This window comes from Vanellus vanellus, assembly GCF_965231255.1.
Source record: "Vanellus vanellus genome assembly, chromosome: 12".
Lineage (NCBI taxonomy): Eukaryota > Metazoa > Chordata > Aves > Charadriiformes > Charadriidae > Vanellus > Vanellus vanellus.
Window position 1 is genome coordinate 10,833,963 of NC_138917.1, and position 24,789 is coordinate 10,858,751.

Sequence of the window (24,789 nt, forward strand, 5' to 3'; positions counted from 1 at the left end):
GGGCGCGCCGCTTCTCGCGAGAGCACGGCCGGGCGGGGAGGTCACGTGAGTAGCGTCGGCTGCGAGGGGGCGGGGGCGCTGTCACGCAGGGGACGTGGCCAATGTGGGGCGTGGCCAAATGGGGCGTGGCCAAATGGGACGGCGGTGGGCCCCACCGCCCAGGCCCGACGCCGTGCCTAGCAACCGTTGCCATGGAACAGCGTGGGGGGGCGGGGTCTGCGGGGCAGGTGGTATAGCGCATGCGTGGCAGCTGTGAGTGCTACACTGCGCATGCGTACAGGCGAGTCCCCTCCCCAAGTGGGCGGGGACACTGCGTATGCGCTGGGCCGTCATGGCGGAGGGGGGATCTGCCGAGGGGGAGTTGGAGCCGCTGCGGCTGCGGCGGCTGCGGGGCGAGGGCTTCTTCGAGGTGCCGGCGGCCGACCGGGTGAGAAGCTGGGACCATGTGGGTGAGCAGAGCGGGGTCCCCGGGCTCCTGGAGGTGTCTGGGGAGGGGGAGGAGGGTCTCAGCGCCTTCAGGCCCCCGTGTTGCGGGTAGGCCCGGGGCCTGCTGAGGGGGAGCGGCCGCCCTGCGCCAGCAGCTACGTGGGCTTCCCCCTTACCGGGGCGGGCTGGGAACAGGGTGGGAGCTGGGCAGCGTGCGGTGCCTGTAGACCCGGCTGGGAGCAGCTTGTGTGGGGAACAGGGAGGCTCCTCGGTGGGGGCAGTGGCAGGGGTGGCGTGCTGGCACCTGGCTGGGGGCAGGAGGGACCAGAGAAACAGTCTCTGTCGTGGCTGCTGGCTGAGCTGATATGGCTGTGGTGTTTTGTAAGCGCTGGTTTGCTCTGTAAGCACTGGAGCAGCACCACAGTCTGCCCGGTGAGAGGGAGAGGTGTAGCTTAAGGTGTTAGTCTGCCATCAAGTTTGTGTGTCCCTGGTAATGTTGGTGAGAAACCATTGAGGGCTGCCCCAGAGCTAGTGCTCCCCTGTGACTTGGCTCTTTGGTTCCAGCTGGGAAGATGCCGGAGCGTGAAGGAGTTCGAAAAGCTGAATCGGATTGGAGAAGGCACCTATGGCATAGTGTGTAAGTGTGGCATTGGCTGCACTCTCTGAGCCTGCGGCAGAGCCAGTTCCTGGTCAGAAGGAGGGGCTGTAGCCTATCTACCTGCATCCTAGTAGCAGGAGCATGTTGGGGCTCCAGTTGGGGTTGGGGCTGTGGGGTGCTAAGGTTGGGAGGAGGCTCATCAGCACCGGGGTCCCCCTGGCTCACGATAAAACCAGTGTTTGTCTTCTGGGGCTGAGTGCATGCCCTGTGCTGCTTTCAGACCGGGCCCGGGACACCCTGACAGATGAGACTGTGGCATTGAAGAAGGTGCGGATGGACAATGAGAAAGATGGTAATGGAGGAGCAGGGGTGACTCCTGTGGTGGGTGGAAGCATCCCCAGCCCCTGCTTGAGGCAGTCATGCAGCACAGCTGTTGCTCTCTGCAGGAATGCCCATTAGCAGCCTGCGGGAGATCACTCTGCTCCTGCAGCTTCGGCATCCCAACATTGTGGAGCTGAAGGACGTGGTTGTAGGGAACCATCTGGAGAGGTGAGAGTCTCCCCTCTGTCCCCTCCCTCTGCTCTCTCTGCCTTTCAGACCCTTCTTGGTTCCCTGAGCTGCCTCTCGTGGCACAGACCTGCGCTGTGAGTGCTGGGACACCAGAGAGGTGTCCCAGGAGAGACTCCTGACTGTGTCTTGTCTATGACAGTATTTTCCTGGTGATGGGCTACTGCGAGCAGGACCTAGCCAGCCTTCTCGAGAACATGCAGACACCTTTTTCAGAGGCTCAGGTAAGTTGGGCTAAGCTTTAGGTATGTGACCCCTGAGAGGGTGCTGCTACTCCAGCCAGAACATGCTGGCCACCAGCATGGACTCCCTAAGACCCTGTGACGCCTGGACCTTGTGTTGGTGTTCCCCAGCCCTGCTGAAGCCCAGGTGAACCAGCATTCCTGGGCTTAGCTGGCACTTGCAGAACATTTCAGGGACTCTCCAGGTTGGGTTTTGGGCTGGAGCAAACTGGCACAGAAACAGAGCTGGGAAAGATGTGCCCCTAGACAGCCTGTGAGCTACTGTGGCAGGACACAGGGACTGAGGCACTGCAGAGCAGTGACAGATGTGGCAGACCGCAGGGCACCCGAGCGGGTTTAACCTCCGGGGATTTGCCTGGCTGATGCTGCTCTCACAGAGGTCGGTGTTCCTGTTCCCTGTCTGCAGGTGAAGTGTATCATCCTGCAAGTCCTCAAGGGTCTGCAGTACCTTCATGAGAACTACATCATCCACAGGTGGGAGCAACAGGACAGACGTGGTGGGAACGGGCATGTGGGGAGAAGGGGCTGATGGAAGGGAGCCTGCTGATCCTCAAACTGTGGTGTGATTCTTCACCTCCCACACCCATGTCCTGTGAGCAAGGAGCATGGTGTGGAGTAGCTCTGAGCAAATCAGTGTGTCTGTATGGGAGCGTTGGCGGGGCAGGGAGGCCACTGAATGATGAGATCCGCTTCTCCTTGTGATTGCTCAGCTCTGGGGCTCAGCAGCTGCCCACAAGCCCTGGGGCAGCACAGGTACAGGAGGAGCTATTGTCTGAAGGATGATGCTGACCAGCCACTCTCTATTCCTTGGCAGGGACCTGAAGGTGTCCAACCTGCTCATGACTGACAAAGGCTGTGTGAAGATAGGTGAGCTCCTGGCAGCCGCCACGGATGTGCCTGCAGCTCTCCCTCCGCACCATGACACAATCAGAGCAAGGAGCTTGCCTCTCTCCTGATCTCAAGTCTCTGTTTTAGCCGATTTTGGACTGGCACGCTCCTATGGGATGCCGTCAAAGCCAATGACCCCCAAAGTCGTCACGCTGTGGTGAGTGGTCGGTGTGGGGGGATGTGCTGGCTGGGAGTGATGCAGGTGAGTCCTCGCAGTACAGCAGGGGGCTTCCTTAGCACTGGCTCTGCCACAGACACCTTGAGATAGTGCTGTCCCCTGCACAGGTACCGAGCGCCCGAGCTGCTGCTGGGGATGACAACACAGACCACCAGCATCGACATGTGGTAAGGGGAGGGCAGGAGGGGGTCTAGGGGCTGCAGACCCGGGGGGGGAGGGCATGTCAATGCAGGGGCTTCTCTTGCTCCTAATGAATCTTGCACCTTCTCTGCTCTGCAGGGCCATGGGCTGCATCCTTGCTGAGCTGCTGGCCCACAAGCCATTGCTGCCAGGTACCTCTGAGATCCACCAGATCGACCTCATTGTGCAGCTCCTGGGGACGCCCAATGAAAACATCTGGCCGGTGAGAGCAGTCCCTTGTTTGCTGCCTGCCCTGCCTGCTCTCCCTGCCTCCGCCTCACACTCCGTCCCCTTCAGGGTTTCTCCAAGCTGCCCCTGGTGAGTCAGTACACTCTGCGGAAGCAGCCCTACAACAACCTCAAGCACAAGTTCCCCTGGCTCTCGGAGGCCGGCCTGCGGCTGCTCAACTTCCTCTTCATGTATGATCCCAAGAAGCGGTAAGAGCCCTCGGCTGCTCTGCGTGGGCAGAACCTGGGGCGGGCAGGGGAGGAGGAAACCTGCCTGCGGATGGGGCTGCCTGCGTCACACTGGCCCCGTGACAGGGCTGTCCCCAGAGCTGGGGGCAGGTCAGTACCTTCGGGGGGTGCCTGCTATGTCCCCTCATCCCCACAGGGCGACAGCAAAAGACTGCCTGGACAGCTCCTACTTCAAGGAGAAGCCCCTGCGTAAGTAAACCCTCCACGAGGCAGGGCTGGGGAGCTCTGGGCCCTGCTAATCCCTCTCTCTGCCCCACAGCCTGCGAGCCAGAGCTCATGCCCACCTTCCCCCACCACCGCAACAAGCGGGCGGCCACCACCAGCGCAGGGACAGAGAGCCAGGCAAAGCGCAGCAAGCCCTGAGCCCTGGCCTGTGGGAGGAGGCGTGGCGCACACCAGCTAGGGCAGCTTTCCTGGTGCAGAACACCACCAGCACCACAGGCTCAATCCCCTCCCAGGACAGCTCCCAGATTTACTTCCCCTCCCTGCACCGGCATGGGGACTGCCCAGCTGCAGCAGGGGAGTGCTGTGACCCACCCCCCATACGCATCTTCTGCCCTGGAGCTGGGCAGGGTCCAGCACAGCGCTGGGCAAACTCAGCACCAGGGGCAGGAGAGACTGGGCCCAGGGACCCTGGGAGAGGGAGGGGTCGCTGGCAGGGCCAGCTGTATCCCAGGATGAAGGGGCCAGAGGGAAGCCTCAGACGGTGCTGGCTGCATGGGGCGACCCTGACTTTGCTGTCAATAAAAGTACCTGCCAGCAGCAGCAGTGTGGAGTGAATTGCCTCAGCTCCAGCTGGGCTGGGAGAAACCGCAGCTCTGCCCTGCTTCCCTTGTGCCACACATCCAGCCCTAGGGCCGAGGACATCCCCTGAGCTCTGCCTCCCAAAACGCCTTTGGAGGAGCCTGCCCCCCATCCTGAGAGATTTGTGGCACCAGATGGCACTACAGGCCATGTCCCTTCTCCCTCCCACCCCAGCAGGGCAGGAGCAGACCACCATGCTGCCAGGTAGCCACACTTTACTGAGATGCACCGAACCGTTTACAGCGGGAGCACTGGGGCTGGAGCAGGAGCATGTCCTCCGGAGCCTGGCAGGCTCCTACCACCCTGGGGGCAAAGCAGAGCACGGCACAGGCCCCACTACCTCCCAGCAGAGCAAGTTCGGTGCCCCTCGGGTTGGGAGCATGACTGTCCTCATGCAGCAGAACCTTAGGGGGGCTAGGACCAGGGGCTGGAGCCATCAGCCAGCAGCATGTCCACCTCTGTCCGCTGCAGCCAAAGCCGCTGCTGCCTCTCACTGCGCAGCTCCTGCCCGTGGTGGCGGCTGCGGCAGGCCTGCCCGGCCACACAGGCGCCAGCGTGGAGCTGTTGGCAGGTGGTGCAGCAGTAGGAGGGCAGCACGCCCCGGCGCAGGCAGGAGTGTAGCTGGTAGCAGGGCAGTTCAGGGGCTTCCTGAGGGGCAGCGGGGGGCAAATCCTGGGTCTCCCCCAGCACCTGGGGGCTTCCGTTCCCCACAGCTGGAGTGGAGAGGGTGCTGCTGGCCCCACCAAGCTCCTGCTCCAGGAAGAGGTGAGAGGAGGAAGTGTCTAGGTCGGGACAAGTGTCCATGGAGGGCACCGGCTCCTGTCCACACCTGCTGTCTCTGCAGCGGTCCCAGCCCCTCCTGGGCACATCCTGAGCACCCCGTGGGCTACCAGGGTCCCTCCACAGCGCTGGGGTGGCTGCATCGTCTTCCCCTCTGTCCTCGGGGTTGGCTGGCATCTCCTGGTAAAGGTCCACACTGTCACCACAGTTGGCAGCCGCTTCTCGCTGCTGCTGCAGCATCTCCATGCAGGCCTCCACGTCCCCAGCCAGCCAGCGTGCCTCCAGCAGCTCCTCAGCGTGCAGCCGGTGCGGCTGCAGCCGCAGCACCACCTCCACCAGGATCTCACACTCCAGCCGGCAGGCAAAAAAGCCGCAGGCAGCGGCAACCAGCTCGGGCCCCGGGGGTAGCCGGGAGATGGCCAGGCGGTGCGGGTCACACCGTTCATAGCCCAACCGGCCAAAGCTCCGCACCAGGTCAGCTTCGGGGAGGGCTGGGCGCAGCGAGTGCACGTACGTGCCGGAGAAGGTCTGTAAAGAGAGCAGGGACACGTGGCTGGAGACTCCCAGTGCATCCGTGTGTCCCCCCAAAACCGCCCCCGGTCCTCACCTGGACGGTGCCGAACTCCCTGCGCCAGGGGAAGAGGTAGAGGTTGACGGCCGCCAGCTCCAGCAGCCGGAAGGCGCCGGCCAGGCTCCGCAGCGCCGGTCCCGGGGCAGGGCGGCCCCGCAGCCCGCGGTCCAGCAGTGCCGGGCCGTCCTCCTGCAGGGCCCCCAGCAGCGCCGGCTCCAGCCTCAGCCGCTGCCGCAGCATCTCCCCGAAGGAGGGGTCGGAGCAGGTCCCGGCGCGGCCCCGGCGGAACTCCCGCTCCAGGCAGCGCCGGTACTCCTCCCGGTACTGCTGCCGCAGTGCCGAGCCCGCGCACATCCTGGGGGTACAGCCGGGTGAGCGCCCGGCTCCCCCGCTCCCTCCCTGCCCCACGCTCCGCACCCGCTCCACTTCCGCTTCCCGCGCCACGCCCACCGCGGACAGTGACGTCAACTAGAGGGGCGGTACCCGCCCGAAGCTCCGCCCTCCCGGAGTTGGGCTGAGCCAGCGCCCACAGCGCCCCCCAGCGGGCGGGGGGGAGCAGCAGCAGCGTGGCCGGGGGGACACGCGGGACCCCGCGTGGGGTGCCCCCTCCACGAGGGGCTCGGCCCGTCCCGCCCCACGGGGACCCCCTCAACGCCAGGGCCGCGGGGATGGGGAGCAGCACCTGCCTGTGCCCCAGGGTGGCGGGGAGAGGGTCGTCCCCCCCCCGGTGCTGCCTCCTCACTGCAGGGACTCCACGTAGGACAGGGCGCTCTGCAGGGACGTCAGGCAGTACCCCTCCTCCCCGATCAGGTACCTGCACGGCACAGCACCACCACCACCACACCGTCACAGCCAGGACACTGCCATGGCCACCGCACCACCACAGCCAGGATGCCATCACCACCACCACACCATCACAGCAAGGACATTATCAAGGCTGGGACACTGCCACACCTGGGACACCACCACGGCCAGGACACCACCACAACTGGGACACCACCATGGCCACCACACCATCACAGCCAGGACACCACCAGAGCCCTGCGCCCACAGTAGCCATGGCTCCCACCCAGCTCCCCTCCCCATGCCTCCAGCCCTGTCCCAGGAGAGGGGACAGTGGTGCCCCCACCCCGTGTGTCCCAGAACCCCCCGCCAGCTCCTACCCCTCGTGGATGAACTCCTCCAGGGCGGCACACTCGGAGAGCAGCTGGGGCAGCCCCGTCTGCAGCACCACGTAGGACAGGATAGGCAGCAGGTCATCTGCCCCGCTGCCACCAATGGGAACCATCAGTCACATGAGCACCGGGAACCCCCCAGCCCCACGTCTGCACCCCGAGTGCAAGAGGGGTGAGCACCCCACTCCCCGTCATGGCCCCAGCTCGGCTCTGCCTGGCCATGGGGCTGGCTGCCCCCCCTGGTACTCACATGGCAGCGGAGGCGGGGGTCCGGCCATCCCGGGCACCGCAGTACTCCTCGGCACACTCGCAGATGCTGCGCAGGGCTCGCACTGCGGCACAGAGCGGGTGCTGAGGGTCACCCTGCCATTCCTCTAGACCCCCCTGCCAGCCTGGACACCTCCCCCCCGCCACACACCAATGCACTCCAGCTTCCTGCGGGGACAGGTCTCCAGCGGGATGAGGCGCAGGTCCTCGATGGCGGAGCCGTACGCAGGGCAGCCGGGGGCCGGGGGGAACAGGCGGGAGGACAGCCCCATGTCAGCAGGGCCAGCGTGCCGGTGCCGCTCCATGCTCCGAGCCAGGGCCACCTCGTGGGGCCGGTGCACGCTCCTGCGGGCAGAGAGGTGAGGGGCTGCAGGGGAAGGGGCCAGGGGGGCCACGGGGGACCTGGCCCCGGGGCCACGGTACCTGTAGAGAGCCAACAGCGGGGCCCAGAGCGGGGGGAAGAAGGCTTCCTCCAGGCAGGCCAGGCACTGGTCCTTGCCGGCGGCGGTGTTGAGCCCCTCAAAGGCCAGCAGCGTCAGGGAGAGCAGCCTGTCTGGGAAGGGACAAGTTACGCAGCACGCTCAGCGGGCGCCAGTGAGACCCTCCCTGTCCTCCCCCCCTGTGCCCCGAGTCCTCCCCGGCTAAAACAACAGGGTGCAGGGGGCTCCCTCCCCTCCCAGAGAGCCCACGGCTGGGGAGAGCCCCCACCAAGATCCCACGCATCCCCCTGACCCCATTGGCCATCCCTCACCGATGGCGTTGTGGATGTCCCGCACAATGCCCTTCAGCTGCTCCGGCAGCGCTGTCTCCTGCCCAGGGCCAGCCGGGGGCTCCCCGGGGGTCCAACCCTCAGGCGACGCCAGGAACCGCTCCAGGTCCTCGAAGGAGCTCTCCCGAGGGGTCTGGGGGGCTGCCGTCGCCCTTGGGGTACCAGGACCGCCATCGGCGAGGGGTGTGCTGGACAGGCTGTGCCGCAGCCCGGCCGGGCTGTGCTCGGGCACCGAGAACATGCAGTGGAGGCTGCGGGAGGCTCGGAGCCGGCGGCCACCTGGCTCGGCAGGCAGCGAGCCCCCCGCATCCAGCGAGAGGAAGGAGAGGCCGGTGGGGGAGGCGGGGGGGACATCAGCGGTGCCCTGGCTGATGGCTGGGTAGAGGCGGGTGTACACCGCACACTGCAGCTGCCGCAGGAGCTGGGCAATGGGGTGCTCAGGGAAGCTGGAAGCAGAGGGAGGGGTGGGCAGGGGGCACCGGCAAGCGGCCGCAGCCCCCTCGCCCTGAGCAGGGCCCTTCCCCACCCCAGTCGTACCTGAGGAGGCAGGAGAAAAACCCCGACACCAGGGAGAGGTCTGCCGGGCTCCGCTTCAGCCTGGCCTTCCACTGCCTTGGCCAGTCCTGGGGAGTGTCAGTGGGGATGGCATGGCACCCTGCCCCACAGTGTGGCACCCTGCTCAATGTCACAGCATCCTGCCCCATGGCACAGCATCCTGCCCCCACAGTGCCCAGGGACAGCACAGCACCCTGCCCCAGCAGCACCCAGGGGTGCCAAGACCTCTTGCCCCACAGCAGCCAAGGACAGCAATGCATCCTGCACCCACGGCATGGTCCTCTGTCCCCACGGCAGTAGCCTCCGGTGCGTACTCACATGGTCCTGCTCATACTCAAGGATGGCGGCGTAGAGGGCTCTCTGCTCCTGCTCCTCGGGGGTGAGGGCCACGCTGCTGGAGAACCTCCTGGGGGTGCAACGATCCCGGGTTGAGGGTACCTGTCAGGGTGGCCCCCAGGCTCCCCGCAGTGACATCCCTGCTCACCTGTTGGCAGCCTCCTGCAGCCGCAGCCGCCGTTCTTCCATTTTCCGCTGCAGCTGAGCCATGGCAGAGTTAAGGTTCCAGAGCCCGCACACCACCGCGGCACCCAGCCAGCACCGCTCGCCCACCACTCTGGCACAACCCCCTGCCCCAGTACAGCCATGGTAGCCCGGGGACCAGGATCAGCCATTCTCCCGCCTCCACCCCGCCAGATCAGCCAGTAGCGGGACAGGACTGGGATCCCAAAAGCCTGTGTGGGATCAGTGCAGCCCAGGGACAGGGCACAGGCACCCGCAGTGGCGTGTGGGGCTGGGAGCCGTGGGGGTCTGCCGGGGCCCAGTACGGCTGCAGGACCAGCCCCCAGAGCTCTCCCCCGCTGTGAAGGATACAGTCTCCTCCCGGGCCTTGGCGATCACCAGGTTCTCCATCATCTGCCGCTGCAGGGACAGCGTCTGTAAAGCAGGCAGCATGTTGGGGACACCTCCCCAAAACCCATGGCCATCAGTGTACCAGGCACAGAGCAGGGGGTCCCCCAAGCACCACAGGGACCCTCTCCCCTCCCAACCCACCGGCAGCAGCCACCCCTCCCCAGCCTCCCACCCAGCAGGGCTCCCCACTTGCCAGGGAGGTCTTCTGCAGGGCCTGGCTGGGGTTCAGCCGCGCCACCCGCGCCTCGTAGGCAGCCTTCAGCTTCTGGTTCTGCAGAGATGCCTCCTCCAGTGGCGTCAGCTCCCTGCCGGGAACCAGCCCTCAGCACCCACGGCGGGGCACAGTGGCAGACCTGGGGCCCCTTCCCTGCCGTGCCCCCCCCCAGCTGGGACCCCGGCAGAGTGGGGCAGACATCAGCTCCCCCGTGTCCGAGCTCACATACTTCCGTGCGCTCTGCGCCTCGGCGATCTGCAGCTTCTGGAAGATCTCCGGGGGCAGAAAGGGAGAGAGCTTCCCCCCCTCGTCCGAGAAGACCCGGCGGTGCCTGGTGAGGGGAGCAGGGCCCCCGCTCCGCTCCTGCGCCGCCGGTTTAGCCTGGGTTTTCCCTGAGGAGGGAAGGATAGGTCATCTGGCCGTTCCCGGCCACCAGCCTGGCCCCCGGGTGGGCGCCCGGCTGCACGAAGCAGGACCCCACAACCCCCTCGCTCACCCAGCGCCGCTGCGATGGACTTGACCCTCTCCAGGCACTGCTCCGCGAGCTTCAGCATCTTCGGGGTGTCGGGAGTGACCCCCTCGCTGCCGTCTGTGGGGAGGGGCAGGGTGTCAGGCTCACCCCCGTGCCCACCGGCCCCGGTTCGTTCATGCCACGGGCATGGGGGGCCCGGGAGGGGCTGCTGAGGGTCCTGCCATACCTGTCCCTGCCGCCTCCTCCTGCAGGGCCTGGGCGATGAGGGCGATGCTCTTCAGGTACTCCACGTACGCCTCCTGTCAGAGAGGGGGGATGAGCCGCGCCCCCCCCCCCCGGCTCCCCAGGCAGCCCCAGCCCCGCCAGGTGTCCGGTGAGACCCCCGCCACCCTCCGGGCACTGCCGGGGGGAGGCAGGCTGGACCGGGGGATGCAGGATCGGGCCCTTCCCCGGGGGCGTCGGGGCTCCGGGCGGGGCGGGGAGCGGCCTGGGGACCCCCGGACCCCGCATCCTGCCCGCGGGGGTTGGAGGGCACCCCACGGCCTCGGCGGGACCCCGGCCCTCCCGGTGTCCCCAGGCCCCGGGGGATGCAAAGGGGGGTCCCGGCGGTCCCCTCCCGCCCCGCCCCGCGCTCACCCGCGGCCGCCCGGCGCTGTCCATCTCCAGAGCGCCGCTCGCCGCCCTCATGGCGGTCTGTAGGGCCCGGCCCGCCCCGGCCCCCCCGGGCCCATCGCCGCCCGCCGCGGCCATGGCGGCCGCCGCCCGGAACGGCGTGATCGAGCCGCGGCGCCGGGGGGGAGCGCGGCGGGGCTGGACCGGCGGCGGGGTCCTCCGGCCGGTAGGGGGCGCTGCGCCGGGCGGGGCGGGGCGGGCCGGGCCCGCGGCGGCGGCGGCGGCGGCGATGAAGCGCGATCGGCGCGGCCGGTTCCTGGCGGCCGCGGGCGGTCCCGGCACGACGTCCCCCGAGCCTCGACGGCGGCCCGGCACGGCGGCCCGCGGGACCGAGACGGCGGCGGCGGCGCGGCCCGAACCCCCCGCGGGGTGGGCCCCGGCGGCGGCCGCCTGGGAACGGCCCGCCGCTCTCGGCGGGGCCCCGGAGGCAGGTGAGGCCCGGGGGGAGGCCGGGCCCGGGGCGCAGCCCCGCGGGGGAGGCGGGCAGGCCCAGTGAAGCCCCGGGGGCCCGCCGGCCACCGGGAGAGGCCGCGGGTGGGCGCGTGGGTCCCGGCGGGCGTGAGGGCCGGCACGGCCGGGCCCCGCCGCCGCCCGGGGGGCTCTCGCCTCAGCCGGGGAGCAGACCCCCGTTCCCGGGGCTCCGAGCCCGCGGGGCCTGGATTTGCCGGTTTGCGTGGAGGGGCTTCACCTCTAAAGAGCTGGGGCTCACGGTGTCGGTAATAGGGAGGTAACCGGGGGGAGTTCGGCAGTACGACGCGGGGGGAGCGGACGGGAGCTCCCCCTCCCTCTGTCCTCGGGGGCTCTGCCGGTGTCCGGTCCCGGTTTGGAGGCGGCCGATAGCCGAAGGCTGCGCTGCCGGTGTGGCTGAGATAAGTTTGGCCGTTAAACGGTACAAAGTTGGGTGTCTCAAGACAAACTGCTGCCGTTCCCCGCTGCTGTCCCCTCCCCCGGGGGAGGGGGGGACTGCAGGCTGTCCCCACCGGTCCCCGGTGTGCAACGGGACCCCGAATGGCTCTGAAGGCCTCGGCGATGGCTGGGGGGCTGCAGGCAGGACCCTGCTCCCTGTCCATCCCCGGGGCGGGCGGATGGGGGGGTTCGGGGCGCAGCTGGGCTGCATCAGGGCCGGGCAGCGGCTGCGTCAGGGAGTTTTCCCCGTGCTGGCAGGCAGTGAGGGCCCAGCGGAGCGATGGAGCCGTGCTCCGGGCAGAAGGGATGCCATGGAATGGGGACGGAGGCAGCCGGGTGGGAGAGTCGGTGAAGCGGGAGCGATGGTTTGCATCCTACCCTGCTGCTCCATGTCGGCCTCGCTCCCCGCTCGGAGCTGCAGCAGCTCCATGTCCCCAGCTCCCTGCCCTACGCCAGGGCGGCTGAGAATCGGCGCTTCTCAAATGGGGCTGCGAGAGCTGGGGCAGCTCAGGCTCGCAGCGGCTGAGGGACGCGACCGCCAGCTATAAATACTTTGGAGATAAACACTGGGGAGGGAGAAGAACTGCTTAAGCCAAGGGACAGTGTTGGCAAAAGCACAAATTCATGTGAGCGAGCCCTGAGAACGCCACAGCTGGGAGGAGGTTCTTCTGCAGGGGCAGTCGGGCCAGAAAGGCTGATTTTAGGGTCAGTCGGTTGTGGAGCGGTGCCCTGATCTGCAGGGGAGGGTCACAGGGAAGGTCTCTCTCTTCCTACCTGGCTTTTCTGTACTTGTGCTGAAGCTGGGGCTTTGGAGACGGCCTGGATGAAGGGAACATCTTCCATCACGCTGGATCCTTCAGGCCATAGCCATCTGCCGCACTCTTGCAGCAGACACCCAGCAGCTGTGTTCAATCCTTCTCTGGCAGGAATTGGCAGAGCCCTGAGCACCGGGTATTGTCGCCTCTGCCACGGGAAGTTCTCCTCCAGGAGCTTGCGCAATGCTTTTGGGAAGGTGCCTGTGATGGGGGAGAACTCCGAGAAGCAGCGCCGCGTGGATCAGGTTTTCTTCACCGACTTCCAGCGGCTGGTCGGCGTGGCAGTGCGGCAGGACCCTGCGCTCCCCCAGTTCGTCTGCAAGAAATGCCATGCCCAGTTCTACAAATGCCGCAGCATCCTCAGGACGTTTATCCAGAGGGTGAACGCATCTCCCACGGGCCATGTGAAGTCAAAAGGAAAGTACGTTGAGTTTCTTCCTTTCCGGGAGTTATTGGGAGTAGTAAGTTGCTGTCTGTTGGCGCGTGGTCCCTCCGTAACCCCCGAGACCCCACTGTGCTGTTCTGGCTTTTGCAGGAGTGGCACAGCCCAGGCCCAGCCGGGTGCAGAAGGAGGTGCCTCCTGCCTGGGTGAGTGCCTGCTCCTGGAGCTCTTTCCTTTTCTTTCTGTGATACCATCAGTGAAGGGCTGGGTTTTATGGGTGTCGAGGAACAACCAGACAGCAGGGTGGTTCCTGCATCCCTTGGCTCTGCTCTGGCTGGTTACGGTTCCCCTTCCTCCCTCCCTCCCTCCCCAGGAGGATCCTCACTGGCACCGGCCTCCCCGAGCAGAGTGCAGGTTCACGTGGGGGGTATGAAGAGCAGGCAGAGCGGGCTTGGGTGGCAGTGCCAGGCCTGCTCCAGCTGCTGTCAGACACTGGGGGCAATCGGAAATACACTTTCAGCTGTAAAATGCACTTTCAGCTGTAAAATTAAAGATATTGGCAGTTGATGGGACTGCCTCTGCCCCAATCCATCTGGGTGCAGTGCCTTCAGGGTGTCTCCCACCTGCCTTCTGATGCAGAAGTGCAGTGCAGGAGCAGGTCCGCAGCCCTGTCCCCTCCCTGGGGAGGAAGCAGGTCCCTCCCTGTCCCTCCATTTGGCTGGCTGTGTCCTTCGCTGGCCCAGGGGACTGACTCTGCGCCTTCTGCCTCTCCCCTCCCACAGTTGACCTGATCACCTCCAGCCCCCAGTGCCTGCACAGCCTGGTGACATGGGCACACACACACGCCGGGAGCTGCGCGTCGGTGCCCAGCCTGCAGAGCGTGCTTTCCTCCGAGTACTGCGGCATCATCCGCGCCGTCTGGGGCTGCGGGGATGGGCACGACTACGTCATGGATACGGATTCGGACTGTAGCACGGTGCTTGTTGACAACGCCTTGTCTGTCAAACGGGAGTGGAACAAGAGCACGGCACAGCACTTGACTGACAACGGGGCAGGAGCAGACAATGCCGAGGCTGTTTCTGCTCCCAAACCCCAGCATGCACCAGTAAGGACAAGTCCTTGCCAGCAACCTGCAAACAAAGGGACCACATCGGTGCCACTGAACGTGGAAAATGAGCCGCCGCAGAACAGGGATTCATCTCACTCACAACTGGACAGCACGGCCTCCTTACAGGAGAAAGACCTGCCGCAGCCCGTGTCACCGCTGAGCAGCGCCACAGGTAAGGGATTTGCCTTCTGATCTCCCTGCAGGTCTCTGGGAAGGGCAAAGAGCTGGAGAGTGGGCCCAGGGAGCGATGGCGGGGCTTGGCCCCCTCCTCAGACACCACTGCTCCTCAGGAAGGACACAGACCCTGGCTGGGGAGTGTGGGTTGCCCAGAGAATCACCTCTGATCGGGGATGCTGAGCCTCGCTGAAGGGAAAGGGGAGCATGTGTTCAGCCAACTGCGTCACACAAAAAGAGCCGGTCTCCTCATCCTGTGCGCTATTTCCACCTCTGATGGAGGGGTGAGACTTGGCCATTCCTTAGCAGGCTGCGCCTGGCTGGCGAGATCCCCCTTGCTCTTGCCAGGGGACATGTGCCTGTCGAGCAGTGCAGAACAGTCACTGGTTCTCCAGCAGCACGTTTGCCAGATGTTTCTTTCTGCTTAATCCAAAACCCGTCTGTATTACAGCAAGGAGGGGTTTCCCTCACCCCACTGTGGCTGCAGGTGATTCTGAAGAGCAAGAGCCCCTTCTGTCCACAAAGGAAAGTTGCCGGGTGGGCTTGCTTGCGGGCTGAGTTACTGCTGAACTCCCCCAAACGCCACTTCCAGAAGAGAGGCATTAACATGATTGTTGAGTTACAGAAGTCAGGCTGTGTTTAGCTCTGACAGCCATGGGAGATGTCCGCTGCCAGAAAGAGGAAGGGCAGCTGGGACTCACTTGGGGATGAGTCTGTCAGTTGCGGAGGAGGTGTCATGGGGGGAAACCAAAAGATGCTTGTGGGAACTCCAGGGTAAAGGTTCTCCCGTCCCTGGAGTGCCAGGAGACGGGTCTCCAAGCACACGAGACAGGGATTTTGGTCTAAATAATCATTAACTTGTTGTGTAGCCCATATTTTCACATGGTATGAGTCACACTGAATGAACCTGGAGTGGTTGGTTCCTTCTCGGCAGCTGTCTCCGCTGGCTTGTTTTTGCTGCTTTTCCTTGTAACGCACCGTGTTCTCCTTCATTCCCTAGGACAGTTGAGTGGGAAGCAGGTTCTGTCTGCAACGTCGGATGAGCGGGTAAAAGACGAGTTCAGTGACCTTTCTGAGGGGTGAGAGAAGAGTGGGTTTAAAATAGCCTTAATGTCTTCTTTGCGAGTATGAAATGACCCACTTTGGAGAGCTTTCTCCACGAGTGACCTGGCCCTCGAGGCCCCTTGGAACTGGCTTCGGAGGTTGTAGAGCGGTGGCTCTGCAGTGGCTGTGATGAAGCTCACACCGCTGACGCGCTGAATGATCTCCCCTCCTTGCTGCCTCTGCTGCAGGGCGGGGGGTGTTGCACAGTGGCGTGTGTGTGTTTGCACCACGTGTGCCCTTTGTGTTTGTTGGCTGCTTCCAGCAAACACGGTCCTGTTTCGTTCCCCCCCCTCTGCTCTGGGGAGGGAACCATGTAGGGGGCAGTGGGGGCTTGCTCGGTCCTGGGTGCCGCTGCTCCAGCCCCTCAGCTTCAGACCAATTCCCCTCTGTAGCTGCTCCAGGCTGCCACTCCAGCAGAGCGGTTGGTGCGGGAAGGCAGGCAAGTGGTGGCACTCAGAGAAATCACCCGTTTTGCTCACAGGGAGAGCAATTAAATGGGAAGCGGGAGCGGGAGGGACACTGGCAGCTTAGCAGTCTTTATGATCAAAGATTTGGCTAAATCCTTCAAGCTTAGGTATTTAAAGTGAGGCTTGTAAATAACTGATAATTGAGTCCAGTCATTCTGAGTCTAAAGTACCAAATGGCCGAGACTTATTTCAGTGTGTCAGCTAAATCTGGCAGCTGTCACATTAAAAGTGCCACAACAACTTATTGCCTGTCTCCTGGCTTCAGAATTAATTGCTTCTTGTATAGCTTAGGATTTAAAAGGAAAAAAAGAACAAAACCTATGTGGCCACTACATATGAGGAAATACAGAATGACCTGCAGCTTAATTAACCCGCGCCAGGCAATTATATTCCATTCGTGATCTACAAAATTTCTTTTCATAGTATAGAAAGCAGCGGCAACATCCTCAACAATGAATAGATCTTTGCAGTAACAACCATTTTTTGTTCTCCTGACAGTGGTTCAATTATTCTTACAGAGATCTAGTCCTAAAAGGACCTGATTTTGCTATTTGCTGTGTTCACCGGGGCTGTATTTGCTTGGGGAGATTACAGGGGAGGAGAACACACGGAGCCTCGGGGAGATGGATACACTGGGAAGGATGAACACATATTGCTGCTGCCTCAGACACTGATGCTGAAGTGCCAGTCTGGTGCTGTGTCAGTAAAGGGCATCTTCTCTCTCTCAGGGACTTCTTGAGCGATGATGAAAATGAGAAGAGAAACATGCAGTCTTCAGATGACTCCTTTGAGCCTTACCCCGAAAAGAAGTAAGGGGCTTACTGTGTGGTTAGCAGAGCGCTCTGTGGACGAGCGGGAGGGCTGGTGCCCACCTCCCCTGTGCTTGTGCCAGGCTGAACTCAGCTGGGCCAACACGATTGCTTTCCTTTATGGCCTCAGTTCCCTCCATGTCCCTGCCTGGAGGTCACAGCGCTGCCCCAGCACCTGTGTTCTCCAAGCTCCCCATCAGGTTGAGGTTGGACCATTTTCCTCTTCCCCAGGCCTAGCACTAAGTGTTGCAGCTTGGCTCACATGTACTTGATGTACACGTGCTCCTGCTTTGCTGGGTCAAGCATCAGGTGAAGCTGTCAGACCAGGTGTAACACTCAGGGACAATTAGGTGGGAGGACTAAACCCAACATCAAGTATTAAACCCCTGTCCTTCTTCCTTGTTGCTTTTTGGAGGGTTTCTAGCAAGAAAAGCGACAGCAAAGAAGCAAAGAAGGCGGAAGAACCCAAAATAAGGAAGAAGCCAGGGCCTAAGCCAGGCTGGAAAAAAAAAATCAAATGTGAAAGGTAATAAGGAGCAGGCAGTGGCCGGGCAGCACCCCTGCGCTCGGCACACTGGCTGACGGCAGGCCTCTGCTTTGCAGGGAGGAGCTGCCTACCATTTACAAGTGTCCTTACCAGGGATGCACGGCTGTCTACAGAGGGGCAGATGGCATGAAGGTGAGTTCAGGGTTTGCTCCTGTCCCGAACCTGTAGCTTTGAGTGTTAAAGAGCGGTTTCCATATGAGGAGAGGATCTGTGACAGCTAGAATTCACTGCCTAGCTCCACAGGAGGTGACAAGTGACTAAATGAAGCAGACAGAGGCCTTTTTCTGCGCTTCCAAAAGCAACAGGAGCTGCTTTGGCTCTGCGTGCTCCTCCTGTTCTGGAAGTCTGCTGCTGGCTTGGCAGCAGCCCTTGGAACAAGCTCTGCTGTGTCCTGTTAAAGCCCCTGCTGCCAGGGATAGATTTGGATGCGAGTCTCTGTTTTTTCACAGTGAAACAGCGCTGATGTGCGAGCCTGCCAAGATGGGGGTCTCATTTATTGGGGGATCCCCATTTTTCACTGGGGGCAATGAAGCCCTGATCTCCACTAGATGAAGTTGTGTCCTTTCTTTACAGAAACACATCAAAGAGCATCATGAAGAGGTTCGGGAGAGGCCCTGTCCTCATCCTGGCTGCAACAAGGTGTTCATGATTGACCGGTACCTACAGCGTCACGTGAAACTCATTCATACAGGTGTGTCTTGGCCAGCTCTGCTCACACTGGGCAACGAGTGTTACAAACACCCAATGATGCATTGCACAAGGCTTGTCGGTGCTGCATCAAGACTCTTTGCGGGGTGTAGAACTGTTTGCCTTGTCTGTAAACCTGTAACAAGCCATCATGCGGGGGATGTGAGGCAGGGGGAGGAATACAGACTCCACCAGTAAGTGTGGGCAGCTGTGTGTATGCATTTCATGTACTAAGAAATCAGCAGAATTGATGACACTCTCCTTTTTTCCACTGCAGAGGTACGTAATTATATCTGTGATGAATGTGGGCAGACCTTTAAGCAACGCAAACACCTCTCAGTCCATCAGATGCGGCACTCAGGAGCAAAGCCCCTCCAGTAAGTGTACACCAACCATCCATTTATAGCTAAGAAAAGGGATAGAAGGGAAAATGAAGTCCTGCTGAGCTCTCAGCTGCTGTCCTTAGCACAGAGTCATTCTGTGATACAAACCCTGTCTATAGCTGGTAGTGTCTTGGCTGAATCACTTTAAATGTTCATCTACATTGCTGAGCAAGTCTTATGCCTCCTTCTATTCCTGTTGCCCTTCGGTGTTCAGCAGGTGAATGCTTAGCTACCAGCAATGAGCTGCAGGCCTGAGGAGGAGAATTGTGTTGCGTGACCAGGGTAGTTGTAGGAGACACTATGAGTGAGCAGCTCTGAGGCTGCAGTCATCTTCTCGTGGGCTTATTCTTCGTAATGAAGAGCAAACGCCACAGCTGTGGTTTCAAGCTCAGTTCTAAGCCCTTGCTTTGTCTGGCAGGTGCGAAATCTGTGGTTTCCAGTGCAGACAGCGAGCATCGCTCAAGTACCACATGACCAAACACAAAGCTGAGACGGAGCTGGAGTTTGCCTGCGACCAGTGTGGGAAGCGCTTCGAGAAGGCCCATAACCTTAACGTCCACATGTCCATGGTGCATCCTCTGACCCAGACTCAGGACAAAGCCAAGCCACTGGAGCCAGAGCCCATTCTCCTCCTAAATACTTCAGGGACTTCAGAAAGCCAGGCAGTAAAGCCAGAAGTGACTGCACAGCAGGAGCCCACCTGAGGGGGACGGGGATGCTTTCCCAGTCCAGCCCTTTAGAAACCATATGGCAGAGTGGAGATTTTTAATCTACGTTTTAGTCTCCCAAAGAACTCAGTGGAATTAGCTTCAGCTTGCTCAGAAAAAGCTTGTTATCATGCTGTGATTCTCCATGCTCACGTCCAATTCAGCAGTGTTGTACTAAGAGTCTGTCTAATCCCAGGGGAATGGATGTTCGGCAGCACCCCTTCGTGGTCCCCCTTCTTCCCATGCACACAGTTGTAGAAACAGAGTTGGCCACAACTGTTCCCTGCCTGCACAAGCTGCTGCCTGTACAGAAGTGCCCTCAGGTGGCTGTAAGGGTACATAGGACAGTGGAACAACTTTAAACAGACGTTTTGAAGAAAAAAAAAATATGATTCCCAAAGCAAGTCTAAACTGAAATTTGTAACCTACTTTTTATTGTAACAAGAGCTTCATGGTTATGCTTGTAATAAATTATTTACAAAGTAATTTGAAAGAAACTGCACTGGTGAGAAAGGCAGCACCTTATCTGTTCCTTCGTCTGTAGTGGGGGTGTTCTGCTCAGCTTGCCGTGCTGGTGCCTGCCTGCTGCCTTGCCCGTCACTCAGAAGAGGACCAGCTCTTCGTCCAGCTCCATGGCCACAGCAGGCCTCGAGAAGTGCAGGAGGGTGGCTCCCAGCTCTGGGTCAAGTTCTTCACATGTGGCCAGTAGCTGGGGAGAGGGCAACAGCCAGTATGAGACCTACTTGTGCTGCCTCAAAGTGAGTTTACAGCAACACCAGATCATTTGCTGCTTCTTGGCAAAGCAGAGGTAGAGGAGAGGGAGGCTGTTGCTGACTCACACAGAAATAACAGTGCTTCCTGGCTGACAATGTAGTGCTTGTGGGAAGTTCCCAACACTTGCCACTTAGCTGTGCTTGATATTTCCCCCAAGACCAAGCATTAAGCAAGCAGGGGGACCGAGACAGCACGAGGGCAGTGTTTAATGTTGTGGAGAAAGATGGAGCCTGCAGCCTGGGAGAGGGAGGATGTGGCTATAGCAGTGATTGAGCAGCAGGTGTCCTCCACCACTCCCAAATGTCTTACAGAAATGCAGTGTGTGTCAGGGGTTGAGCAGGCAGCACCAGTACAGGATCAGTGCCCAAGAAAGGCTACACAGGGAGAAGCAGCGCTCCCAGCTTTCACGCACTGTGGGAAGAGGAAAAAATCTCAACGTACCGGTTGTATGTTTCCACAGCATTGGGCAGGGCATCGCGGGATCGCACCAAGCAGGAACTGCCGGGCCATGGAGATCACCTCCAAGGGTTCCCCCTGGAGAACACAGAGAAGAGACATGGCCAATCAAGGCTAAGGGCAATGTCACTTTCAGCTCTCGGTCCCTGCCTCCAAAAGTGAAACAGGAACCACTACGCTGCACCGAGGGGCTATTCACAGGTTACACAGATCACTCGATCAGTGACTACATTCACCCTGAGGTTTTGTACAGGAGTAGTGAGGCATCTTAGGTTTCAGGCAGCAGTGGGACAGCAGCACCAGCAGCTTCTCAGTCCCCAAGGTGAATGCCTGCAAAGGCAGCCAGACACGCTACCCCTGCTTTGTACAGGAGGGTGGGAACAAGAAGGCTACTGCAAGTGGCAGGGGAAGGGATAAAGAACAGGATTCACAGTTACAAGAGGGGGAAAAAAAAAAAGAGAGGCCAAGCTTCACTCACATGCTCTGCAGGGTCTGGGCTTTGCCCCGCTTGATCAGACTGTGGCAGGTCTTTCCCTTCCACAAAGAGCTGAAGCAGCTGGATGTACAAATCGAGCGCCACGTAGAGGAAGGTCGGCTCTCTGGTGAGCAGCTCTTGGTGAAAGCAAGGAGTGAGGCTAGAGGAGATCACATACCATGTCTGGTTAGCACTGGTTCCATGGTAGACTCAAAACGCAGAAAGACACAAGGCAAACACAGCTGGTGCTCTTGCCACTGTCCATTTTACAAGTCCCATTGTATGCAGGGCCACCCCACTCACTGTCAGGAGCAGGAAAGCAGCCAGGGACACTGCTGTTTGGAGCACAAAGCCAAAGGGAAAGTTCTAGCAAAAGATACGGGGCTCTTAAATAGCAACCCTGCCATGATCAAGTATTCACTCCTGCAGAGCTAAGGTCAGGGCTCAGCTCACCTACAGGTCAGCAGTTCAATTATTGCCACACCAGCTGCCATACATGCAAACCATCAGCCATGTGCCCCTCACAAACACCTCCCATCTGAGCCCAGCAGGACCTTACCTGTAGAATGCAAGAGGCAGGAGCCGGATGTGACGGTCCGAGGCTGCGCTGCGCAGGACACCGTATTTTCTAGGGTCTACAATAGCCAGAGAAACACTCAGCATCTTTAGTGGTCCTCACACCACCTTGCATACTTTTACAGCAGCACGGGGCCTGCAGAGTTTCCTTCCCACCCACAATAAACATTAGTACTTGGGTGTGGGGACCCCTGAGAGGACACTGTCCCCTCTGACCCTTTCTCTACCAGAGGGAACAATACTGAGTTTCAGTTGTTCCTGATCATCAGCTGGGTCACCATACTGTAGGGTAGAAGCAGGATGTTCTTCTCAGCTTTTACTCAAGCAAGTGTTTTTCATGCTGCTTACAAAGGGCTACCAGTTCCTTCCTACAGCTACACTTGTTAATCAAAGAGATGGGGCATGCCTACCCAGCACTGAACCTTGCTTTCCCACCCCTTGGAGGCAGGACTCGCTCACCTTTCTCTGCTGAATGGAAGAGAAGTGGCCAGGACATGCCTCTCTCTTCCAGGCATTGCAAGATCTCCAGGGACCATTCCAGAGACATCTGAAAATCCACTCCTTCCTGGGTGTCAATAAAGGACAGGTCTAGTTTGTCTTAGGCTTTAGTTGCATGAAAGCAGAAAGGAACCCCACAGAAGAGATGATGTACAAGAAGTGCTCTGTTAAGGGACCCTTAAGAATTTAGTGCAAGCCTTTCCCCTTGCCTGGCAGCCTGGATTCCCTCTGGGCAATCAGGCACAGGAGTAACGCAGTGCCTTCAGCACCAAACTAGGCCCCAAGAATGATTTGTGAGAGAGGGGGAAGCAGTATCAACAAGCACCCAGCTCATCACAAGCCCAATTCCCCGTAGTGCTCAGCACAGAGCCACTGCACATTCTGCACTGAAGATCCCCGGAGCAGGTTTTTTTTCCCACCTCTAACCTTTCTAGTGACAGCATGTCTTGGGATTGGTTTGGGTTTTTTTTTTTTTTGCATTACTCATTTTACTTGGAATAATCTCCCAGATCTGCGTTGCTTAAGATGTTTCTTCCCTCTATGACTCTTCCTCCATGCTCTCCCAAAGACAGACTATGAGACCAAATGATTATTTTGAACTTGAATCTGCTCCCCGATCCAATCTGTTAGGTGACTACACAAATGGCTGCACTTCAAAGCTGAGAAGATAGCAAAGGGACAGAAACAAGCATTCACAGGCGGGAGGATGCTTAGGGCAGACAGCTGCTGGAAGAAACTTGTCATCTTTGCTCCTTCATTTAATAGCATTAAATAATTTGGAAACCAATGTTCCTCCGTGTTGGGGACAACTTCTCCTGTGAAATAACATGAACATTTCCAGCCTGGGGAAAAACATCATCTAACAAATGTGAAATGCTACACAAAAGCCAAGACAGAGATACGAGGTTCCTGCACTACCTGGGAGGCGTAAAGTCTGAGCAGGGAACTGAAAATAGTAAGTCATTCAGGAAGAGAAATAAAAGCTGCCAGCGAAAGGGCAGATAACGTCAGTTAGAGGAAAATACAGGTTTAATCTGATCAGAACAGAAGGGCTTTCAGCAGGCTCTGTCTGGGATGTTGCTGATCCCTTCCTTCTGGCAGAACAAGCTACCAGCATTCACAGTACTAGTACAAAGCATTTTTAGGCAGCAAACCAAGCAGATCAGACACATTTAGTGTCATGAGAATTCCCTCAGGGCTGAATTTACCTTTGGTGCTATTTTTGCTGAGATGACATCCATGAGTGAGAAGAACAGCAGAGACACAAGAAGCTGCAAGGAAAAGAGACTGCCTGTTAGTTATATCTCTGGTGGTGACTCAAAACTTGTGCTTTCCAATCAGGAAATAACATTTCACCGAGTACATTCCCAGCATGGACCCGGATGAACTACAAGTACTGCTGTTCCTTCCAGGTAAAGGCAGTGTGTTTGAAAAAGACAGACTGCAGCCTGACATCGTTCATTGCTTCTAAGGGTAAATTCCACACTAAATTCACTGTTCTCGAAGCAAGGCTTGCTGCAGTCAGCAAATCAGACAACAGATGACAACAACTCCCAAATACAGGCAAAACTGAGGGAGCTACCATGGATATAAACCTGGAGGAGAGCTAATGTTAGTCCACATGCCACCAGCAGATGCTGCACAGCCTCCCACCTCAGCAAGTGCGTTGTAATCCTGCCCTGACATACACTTGTTAATCGCTTACCACATCCCTTCCTGGCATCCTCTTCCTATCTCAAGGCAGATTTTTGAGATGAAAGCCGCTGTTATTCCACATGTACTAAATGCTCATATCAACTCAGTGACACCAGTTTCTGACTAGCAGCTTTTGGCTCTAGACCAGTATAAACAGTGGAGTCAATCCCATAGCAAGAGGAGCTGCTACCGTAACTGCTGCCGGGAGCAATAAAAGTAAAGAGACACAAGTTCCGCTTCAACACTATTTACCTGTGAATACCTGCGTACCTGTCAGTACAGGGACACTCCCCATACTGTGCACTGGTTCCGACTATCCCCTGGAAGGTAACAGACAGAACTACTGGGCAGCAGCCCGGCTTCCTCCTCAGCAGAGCACTTCGAAGAATTCCCATGCATGGAGGGCACTGAGCACGGCAAAACATAGGAGGCATTTCCTGGAACACTTGGTAAAACCCTCAGGAGGTCTGTTCCTGGGATTCCCAGCATGTCTTCCCAGAGTCCTTAAAATGCCTGCACTCCTGCCTGTTTCACAAACTTTCTGCATCTCCTTAACCTCCCAGCCAAGTTGCCTGAGCTAAAATCCACAGGCGCTACTCCTTTGTCAGAGGGAGAGGTAATCCTGGCATGCCATGGATTGAGCTCTCAATCTCTGCAGCGCCCTCTCCAGCTTCAGTTTTTAGAGCAGCTGTTTAATAGTCCTCCCTGACTTCACAGAGGAGCCAGTATCTCAGTTAAAAATTTAAGTTTGGAACAACTTTGCCTCTAGGATAAGTATTTAGCAACTGGTAATTTACAGCTACATTTTATCATCAACTAGCCACCAGCAAGATTTCACAACAGGGTTTACCAGGGATACAGCTGTACCTCAGGACAACCGTTTCTCAGTTAAAGACATTCTACTTCTAGTTTTCAAGTGTAAGGAAGAGCAGACATTTAAAATGCATCGTCTTGCCTGCTCTTTGTCAGTCCCCAGCCTCTTCAGTGCATTTCTCTCTCGTCCATGTGGTGACTGCTGTTGAACAGTACAATGGAGGAAGGCAGCCGAAATCCAAGGAGGGCCAGAGAGAGGGAAAACCATTCCTGAAGAAAGGAAGCTAGAAAACAAAACCAGCATGTCATGGTTTTGGGAGGAAAAAAAAAGAAAAAAAGTCACATCTGTGAATAAGAAGGAAATCAGGGGCTGGGGCAAAGCGTGTAAATTTGTGACTGGGACCAAAAAAAAAAAATTCTTCTCTCCAATTTTTTCCCCTGCAGTTGGATGCTACATGGAGACAGTTTTAAAAAAAGATTTTAAAAGTCTAGAAACATACAGCAGCATTTCCAAATCTCTTTTCTCAGAGGTTGTACAGATAGTTAACTGTATACTCTACTTCAGAAGCATGTGATTATTACCTGCAATAATCTGCAAGGAGATTCTTATACTAAGAAAAAGAAAGGCTGAGGGACTTGGGTCTTTTTAGTCTGGAGAAGACTGAGAGGG

General features: G+C 59.1%; 5 protein-coding genes across 8 annotated transcripts in view; 2 read left to right on the plus strand and 3 right to left on the minus strand.

Moving 5' to 3' along the window:
• Positions 1–316: 316 nt before the first annotated feature.
• Positions 317–4,317, plus strand: CDK10 (cyclin dependent kinase 10; the record flags this gene model as incomplete). 3 transcript variants are annotated; one of them, XM_082489376.1, is made up of 13 exons in its annotated part: positions 317–427; positions 991–1,063; positions 1,305–1,376; positions 1,471–1,573; positions 1,734–1,815; positions 2,240–2,307; positions 2,648–2,700; positions 2,809–2,878; positions 3,007–3,066; positions 3,179–3,302; positions 3,377–3,516; positions 3,692–3,744; positions 3,815–4,317. In XM_082489376.1, 13 exons carry the CDS (start codon positions 317–319, stop codon positions 3,916–3,918), a joined length of 1,113 nt encoding a protein of 370 aa, XP_082345502.1. In that variant the 3' UTR covers positions 3,919–4,317. The 3 variants fall into 3 exon arrangements, with proteins under 3 accessions (XP_082345502.1, XP_082345503.1, XP_082345504.1); XM_082489377.1 differs by having other exon boundaries at positions 423–449; XM_082489378.1 differs by lacking the exons at positions 317–427; positions 991–1,063 and adding an exon at positions 431–449.
• Positions 4,318–4,773: 456 nt separating this feature from the next.
• On the minus strand, positions 4,774–6,064 carry SPATA2L (spermatogenesis associated 2 like; the record flags this gene model as incomplete). Its single annotated transcript, XM_082489634.1, has 2 exons — positions 4,774–5,667; positions 5,747–6,064. 2 exons carry the CDS (start codon positions 6,062–6,064, stop codon positions 4,774–4,776), a joined length of 1,212 nt encoding a protein of 403 aa, XP_082345760.1.
• Positions 5,942–10,834, minus strand: VPS9D1 (VPS9 domain containing 1). The gene is made up of 16 exons (XM_082489292.1): positions 10,708–10,834; positions 10,298–10,370; positions 10,096–10,188; positions 9,829–9,991; positions 9,579–9,690; positions 9,347–9,409; positions 8,961–9,013; positions 8,795–8,882; positions 8,459–8,544; positions 7,904–8,367; positions 7,576–7,705; positions 7,304–7,497; positions 7,136–7,217; positions 6,874–6,978; positions 6,397–6,524; positions 5,942–6,065 (listed from the first exon to the last, which is right to left on the minus strand). Exons 1-15 carry the CDS (start codon positions 10,819–10,821, stop codon positions 6,449–6,451), a joined length of 1,896 nt encoding a protein of 631 aa, XP_082345418.1. The 5' UTR covers positions 10,822–10,834; the 3' UTR covers positions 5,942–6,065; positions 6,397–6,448.
• A 138-nt stretch (positions 10,835–10,972) lies between these two features.
• ZNF276 (zinc finger protein 276) lies at positions 10,973–19,320 on the plus strand (the record flags this gene model as incomplete). Its single annotated transcript, XM_082489325.1, has 11 exons — positions 10,973–11,174; positions 12,576–12,885; positions 13,000–13,052; positions 13,629–14,126; positions 15,129–15,207; positions 16,428–16,508; positions 16,924–17,034; positions 17,112–17,187; positions 17,629–17,746; positions 18,020–18,119; positions 18,544–19,320. 11 exons carry the CDS (start codon positions 10,973–10,975, stop codon positions 18,827–18,829), a joined length of 1,914 nt encoding a protein of 637 aa, XP_082345451.1. The 3' UTR covers positions 18,830–19,320.
• A 113-nt stretch (positions 19,321–19,433) lies between these two features.
• FANCA (FA complementation group A) overlaps positions 19,434–24,789 on the minus strand; it is a gene marked incomplete at both ends in the record, with an annotated part of 38,097 nt that continues 32,741 nt past the window's right edge. Inside the window, 7 exons of one of the 2 annotated variants that reach the window (XM_082489354.1) lie at positions 19,434–19,541; positions 20,048–20,137; positions 20,541–20,697; positions 21,097–21,172; positions 21,573–21,678; positions 22,820–22,882; positions 24,262–24,403. In XM_082489354.1, the coding sequence (XP_082345480.1) occupies positions 19,434–19,541; positions 20,048–20,137; positions 20,541–20,697; positions 21,097–21,172; positions 21,573–21,678; positions 22,820–22,882; positions 24,262–24,403 (742 nt within the window). Of the gene's footprint in view, positions 19,542–20,047; positions 20,141–20,540; positions 20,698–21,096; positions 21,173–21,572; positions 21,679–22,819; positions 22,883–24,261; positions 24,404–24,789 lie in introns of both variants that reach the window. The other variant, XM_082489353.1, reaches the window with a different exon arrangement.

Bases quoted from the DNA above. Each gene is read 5' to 3' on its own strand.
- VPS9D1 (XM_082489292.1), bottom strand. From the start codon at position 10,821: ATGGCCGCGGCGGGCGGCGATGGGCCCGGGGGGGCCGGGGCGGGCCGG. The intron at 9,410-9,578 runs GCAAGTGGGGAG...CCTGCTTTACAG, and splicing joins CCCTGCAGAAGACCTCCCTG to ACGCTGTCCCTGCAGCGGCA. The intron at 8,545-8,794 runs GTGAGTACGCAC...GACACTCCCCAG, and splicing joins TTGAGTATGAGCAGGACCAT to GACTGGCCAAGGCAGTGGAA.